General features: G+C 33.5%; 1 protein-coding gene across 1 annotated transcript; it reads left to right on the top strand.

Moving 5' to 3' along the window:
* The first annotated feature begins 236 nt into the window (after positions 1-236).
* vip (vasoactive intestinal peptide) lies at positions 237-4,177 on the top strand. Its single transcript, XM_065297503.1, has 6 exons — positions 237-393; positions 808-912; positions 1,643-1,747; positions 2,928-3,059; positions 3,696-3,804; positions 3,906-4,177. Coding segments are annotated over exons 1-6 (462 nt in total). The 5' UTR covers positions 237-391; the 3' UTR covers positions 3,915-4,177.
* Positions 4,178-6,768: the final 2,591 nt, after the last annotated feature.

Genomic DNA, 6,768 nt, shown 5'->3' with positions numbered 1-6,768 from the left:
AGCCATTTATTGTTTCATGCATCTTCCAAACTTCTTTGGAAAAAGGCCACCCATGCACCGAATGAATCACCAGGATTGACACAAAACATTTTGGGCAGACGCAAACCTAATTTCACCAGTGTGCGCGCGTATTGGCTTCATGAACTGAGCATGCCAGCCGACCAATGACGAACACAACATGCATCCCAATGGGACTTTCTTCGTGACGTATTAACGCTTATCAAATCTGATTGTCTTTCTGTGTGATGGAAAGTATTCAGCAATATAAAACCAGGCGAGAGGAGAGACTATTCAAAGAGACGCACGAGCAACTAAAGGAACTTAAACAAATCACCTGCTAACTTTTGGAGCTTTGACTGTTTCAGCTGCGCGGATCACATCTCTTTTGCACATGTAAGTTCCTTTCATTCAATTTATTACGTTTTCACTTACATTTATGCTACATTTGTTATATGGAGGTTATTTCAATACATTGTCTATACGTTTACAATTACGCAGTTGGCTATGTCCACATGTAACATTCTCTTGATATTTTTGTCATTTAAGTAATATTGTCTTATGATAAAGAATTTATTTACTCAACAACTAAACTAATCTTAAACTCTGCGCAAACTCTAATGACATAGAAATAAAGCGCAATTATTTACGAATTATTTTATGAATAAATTAATGAATTAGGTTACACATTTCTCTGCAAGTTTCGAGTGACTTAATTCTTACTGGTGTTTGATAAATGTTTTTAGTTATCTTTTTTTAAGTTGCATTTGTATTTTATGCAAACTAACACATGTATGCATACACGCGCAGGTTTAAAGCGATGCTCGTGAGGAACGGCTCTCAGCTTTTGCTCTTCATAACCGTTTGCAGTGTTTTTTATGCCCGGACCCTAAGTTTACCCTACGCCTCCATGAGGTAAGACCTCTACAATACAATAAACCAAGAACAAAATTAACTTTTTTTTATGTTGTTTCATGAGAGGGGATAAGCGCGCGCTTTGGTTGCGACATCAGAGCGCACAGGAGCGCAGGTGAATCTCCTCAGAAAAGATAATGAAAAAAACACAAAAGTGATTTTTTCGACCTCTTATTAGATATTTAATTAATTTAAATTAAATTTAATTCAGTATTTAGTCTCAATCAAACACGCCCCTGTGTTTTCAAGTCAGTATAAAATTATTTATTATAAAATGTATCCTAAATCATAGTTTAAAAGTATTATACAGTATATACAATATAATACAATGCTATTATATTGTATTCTTTGATTAAGGTTATTTATTTCTACCCCTGAATGCTTTACTGTTGGCAGTTCTTACAAAACCTGAGAAATTTACTATGGAGATGGAAATCATAGGTTTCTCCTGATGTTATAAAAAAAGTAAATAATTCACAGTGTTAGAAGCTCTGTGATTCTGTCATTGTGTTTTATATCTTTATCATATTGATGGGAGACAATAATAAGTGATTGTGGTATATTGAGGGAATTTGTGGTAACCATGGTAACTTTTTTGTAAGGGGGACTGTAAAATGCATTTAAATGATTAAAGCAAGCAGCTTTTAGACCAAATCAAATGAACTGCAAGAGCGACTGAAAAAGAGGATGTGATGATGTTCTTAGGAGCTGCTTTTGTGTTTTTGTGCAGAGATCCTAGACATGCAGATGGTCTCTTCACAAGTGGATACAGTAAACTTTTAGGTCAGTTGTCTGCCAGACGATATCTGGAGTCACTGATTGGAAAGCGAGTCAGGTAAATCATCACTTTATTTATGCTAATGTATGATGTTAACAATCTAGACCGAACATGTTAGAGAAGAAATCCTTTTGAACAAAACATCTTAAACCAGCCCAAGTTGGTTTATGGGTCTTGGCCAAACTCTTACAAAAAGAAGTGCTATGGATTCTTCACAGCGATGCCATAGAACCCAGCAAGCAAAAAACGAGACTAACTATAGACCCAAGTCGAGCTATGAATAATCCTCTTAAATAAGCTTAAATTTGGTATATAAATAACTTGGAGAAGTACTATATTCTATCATGTAAGCAAAGTCTACAGGTGTTCAAAGCGTTTGCTTTAATTTCTTTTACATCTTCTAAATGTATAAACATCGTCTATTCTTGGGCTATATGGTTAGACGTCTATTAGACTTTCTCGTTTTAGCCAAAATTGCTTGCTGGGAAGAATTTTGGGGCTGTTTGGTTCCATAAAGAACCTTTAACATCAGAAGAACCTTTCTGTTTCATTAAAGGTTTAGATTATAAAAATGTATGAAAGAAATGCTTCGTTCAAAATGGTTATTTTATGGCATCGCTGTGAAAAACCTTTTAATCACCTTTATTAGGTAGGTAAGTGTTCAACTGATCTAGCTAGTCCGCCAAATGTCCTCAAAAACTAGTTAAACCAGATAAGCTTGTGAAAACCACCTTGGGGTCTAGATAGTAAACTCAAACAGGCTGGTTTAGTTGGTCTTTCAGCAGAGAGGTGAGGAATCTGCACATGCATACTAATTTAACTGTCTTATATTTATATTTGGTTATCAAGAGCAGATTCAAGATTTTAAATCTGAATTAGATTTCATTTTTAAATAGATGCCTGATTTAAAATTTTACTATCCCTTGCTTAAAAATCAGCAAAATCAGATCTGTTAATAATTGATTAATATGGTAACTAAGAATTATTTAAAATTCTTGTAAAATAGTTTAACATTGACACTTATGCAAATTCATTGAATGATTATTGGTCAATACTTGGACACTTGCTCCGTACTGTACTTTATATCAGAAAGTCTAAGAAATTAACAAAAGCAAATGCAAAATGCTTTCTCATGATCTCTCATATCAATATTTTGATATGAATCACACACAATCTTGTACATTGTGTTTTCAGTAAAGTATGTAATGTATTTCTGATGTTTCCTGTGTAATTTTAGTGATGATTTGATGGAAGACCAGGCACCGATGAAGCGTCATTCAGATGCAATATTCACAGATAACTACAGCCGCTTTCGCAAGCAGATGGCCGTGAAGAAATATCTCAACTCTGTTCTCACAGGAAAAAGAAGGTACTGTATGAAAAAAACACTCACCCCTGCTTTCACAGGCCACACATTTTGTACATAGATGTTATCTATATAGTGATATACACTCTTTAAAAGATGCTTCATGATGCCATACAAGAACCATTTGTGCCTGAATGGTTCCATAAAGAACCCTTAAAGGGATAGTTCACCCAAAAATGTATTTCTTTGTTCTGATAAACACGACGGAAAATATTTTGAGGAATGTTTGTAACGAAACCAATCATGAACCCCATTCACTTACATAGTAAGAAAAAAGAATACTGTGGAAGTGAATGGGGCTCATGACGGGTTTGTTTACATTCCTCAACATATCTTCCTTCGTGTTCATCAGAACAAAGACATTTATACAGGTTTGTAACAACATGACAGTGAGTAAATGATGACAGAATTTTCATTTTTGAAGGAACTATCCCTTTAACATCTGTGTTGTGAAAAAAGGTTCTTTAGATTCTAGAAACTTAAGAAAAAATGGCCAAAATATTCTTTGAGGAACCAAAAATAGTTCTGTTATGCTCCTTTATTTTTAACTCCCTGAAATGTTTTTTTTTTTTCACATGACTTGCATTGTCCTAAACACTTTTTGTGTACTTTTTCAAACTTTTATTTTCATATCTTCAGTCAAGAAGACCCACCCAGTGTACAGGAAGAATCGACTGGTGGAGAGACCACTTATCGAGAGAGCTATGATGACGTCACCGTAGATCGACTTCTGAATCATTTACCATTGGTAGGTTAGATGCAGGGCTAGTGATGTTATAACAGTTTGATATAATTTGTTAAACTACATCCTGTGCAAGTAAATCCACATTCTGCTCTTTTCTCTTCTAGCCTCTCTGAGGACGGTTTGACCGCAAGAAAACATCTGTGACCATCATAGGTTTTCCATCTACACAATATAGTAGGACATCAGCATAATACTAAAACAACGTCTTAAAGAAAAAAAATGTGGTTGCCTATGACGTAAACGTTTGCACTGTACATAGAAAATAAACTTTGATGAAAGATGTTAGCTTGGAGATGTACATAATGTGTTTTGGCCTCCGAGGCGAGACTTTGACATGTTTCTTGTAAATTGTAGATCAATAAATGTATTGAAACAAGTCCTGGACTGGTACAATAAGAGAACCACACATTCAGACCTGAAGACTGCCGATCGGAAGCAGCAAATATAACATTAACCTCAACAGCAAATCCTCATGTTTCCTCATGCATTTTGTAAATGAAATTATTTTGTAAAACTATCGATGTCGCTTCTATGTTAAGTCTGAAAGAATCATTCGGGGCTGTGGGGATTGGGGCAATGGAAAACTTTATTTTTGCCATTCAAAGTATAATAAAAATGTAAAGAGCCATAAACATTTTGACTGCTGTCAATTTCAAGTTCACATGTACATCGTTGCATCTTTAACCATGCAATGAAACCCGTAGTCTTATGACAATTTGTCAATCTTCTTCCTGTTTTCTGCCACAAGAAATGACCTGTTGTGGGCCATTATTTTGAGTAATGTCTCAATTTTATTTCTAGGACTTATGACTGCCATTTGTTTTTCGTCCCAGAAAAAGACAAATAAATTGGACGTGATGATAAATCGGAACAGTGCCGGACAAAAATACAAAATAAGATGGTTGCATTGCTCTCACTTTTCAGATAAAGTTGAGAAAATGCAAGAAATGTAAATATAAACAATTATATATGAGTGTCATGAGATGATGTATGGAGTATGCAATTTGAAAATCTTCATTTGAAAGAGGGTTTACGCTCAAAATACATGAAATTACTCAACTAAATCATACTACAGAAATGGTGTGTGATTCAATATACACATAATTCATTGCTCTGACGTCTGTTGAGGGCCTGATTTCGTAGCATTAGGAAATGGTCTTTAGTGTTAGTTGGACTGTGACTAAGCTTGTGTACAACACAGCCCAGGAAATTTGAATCATAAATGTCAAAGGATACAAAACGGCATTATATAAGGCAGTGGTGCCAAAATTAGACATGTCTGTCAAGTTCAGTGTATTTTTACTTGTTAATTGGCCTGTAAAATCTTTCTGGCTTGCAAAAACAACTATAACTGATACACTAAAATGCTGGGTTATTTTCAAAAGTGTTGGGTCAAAAAGGGTTGAACGCAGCCATGTTCATGTTTGACCCAACAATGTTAAAGGGATAATTCACCCAAAAATGAAAATGTTGTCATCATTTTCTCACTCTCATGTTGTTACAAACACGCATAAATGAACCCCATTTAGTATTCTTTTTTCGGGAATGGGGTCCAGAAACGGTTTGGTTACAAACATTTCTCAAAATATCAGGACTCTGATGAAGATGTAATTGTGCATTAAAACATTAGCCATTGTTGTGCACCTTAAATTATTTCTAAATTGACATCTGGGCTGCACCAGCGATTCCTTTGGTCTGTGTTGTGTTGTTCTTTCCTTCCTGGTTGCATCGGATTGTTGTGGATCACAGAAGAGCAGAAAACTCTCCTTTTCTATTTCTCAAAATATCTTCCTTCATGTTCATCAGAACAAAGAAATGTATGCGTGTTTATGAGAGTGAGTAAATGATGACAGAATTTTCGTTTTTGGGTGAACTATCCCTTTTTCGATCCAATGCAGGGTTAAAAATAACTTCATTTTTTAACAACTGATTCATCCAAGTTTTAGGATTGATCAATTAAAATGGGAAAATAATTGGAGATCAGGTTAAGGGTAAAGGTTAGTGTTACACTCTTCAAATGCTGTCTTATTTTCAACCCAGCGCTGGGTCAAAAAGAATCAAACCCAGCCATTGGGTTTAAATAACACAAAAAAATATATTTGACCAAATCCATATGGCAAAAATATATATTTTTAAACATAAGTTCAAAAAATGGTCAAAAAATATATGTGTTGAAATATATTTAAAAAATTGCATAGTTTTGCAGCTGTTTGCCAGTAACTTAGATTTAAATGTATGTTATTTACTGGCAACAGTTTGTTTAAAGTTAAATGAAAATTAAACATTAACAAGTCTTTGTCTTTACAGAATAAAACTATAAAATAACAGCCTCATGCAAAGTATTCTGGGAACCAAAATCTGATGGAGAAAAAAAACAGAAAAAGGAAGATGAGGATTTCTGGTTCCCAGAATGCTTTGCGTTATGCTTTTATTTTATAGTTTTTAATCTGTAAATACAAAGACGTGTTAATGTTTCATGTTCATTTAACTTTAAACAAACCAGTTGCCAGTAAATAACATAGCCTACATTGAAATCTACAGTATAGTTACTTGCAAACAGCTGCATAACTACAGCAAATTTTTGTTTACAAAAATATATTTTGGTCATTTTTGTATATTTTTTGGTCATTGTAATATATTTTTTTCTAACATAAATTCTTAAAAAAAAATGTTTTATATATATATAATCATATATGCTTTAAAATATATTTATTTTTTTATAAATATATTTTAAAGCATTTTCGCATTGAAAGAAAAACATAACAGGTTAGAAAAGGTTCAAATTAAATGCTCAACTGCAAACATATACTTATAATTTTATATTTTATACATATTTAAACATTTTTACCTATACTTTATACATTTTGTAAAAACGTTTATACTTTGGCAAGGAAAAAATATTTTTTGCCGTATAGCAATGAACACATGCAGCATTTTTGTCAAATCAACATATATTTTAATTTTAAC

Source organism: Paramisgurnus dabryanus, chromosome 20, assembly GCF_030506205.2.
Source record: "Paramisgurnus dabryanus chromosome 20, PD_genome_1.1, whole genome shotgun sequence".
In the NCBI taxonomy this organism is placed as follows: Eukaryota; Metazoa; Chordata; class Actinopteri; order Cypriniformes; family Cobitidae; genus Paramisgurnus; species Paramisgurnus dabryanus.
The sequence above is the reverse complement of the archived record's forward strand: the minus strand, read 5'-3'. Positions and strand labels throughout refer to the sequence as shown.

Excerpts from the sequence above, each read along its gene's own strand:
- vip (XM_065297503.1), top strand. Across the intron at positions 913-1,642 it reads TTACCCTACGCCTCCATGAG|AGATCCTAGACATGCAGATG; the intron begins GTAAGACCTCTA and ends GTTTTTGTGCAG. Across the intron at positions 1,748-2,927 it reads CTGATTGGAAAGCGAGTCAG|TGATGATTTGATGGAAGACC; the intron begins GTAAATCATCAC and ends GTGTAATTTTAG.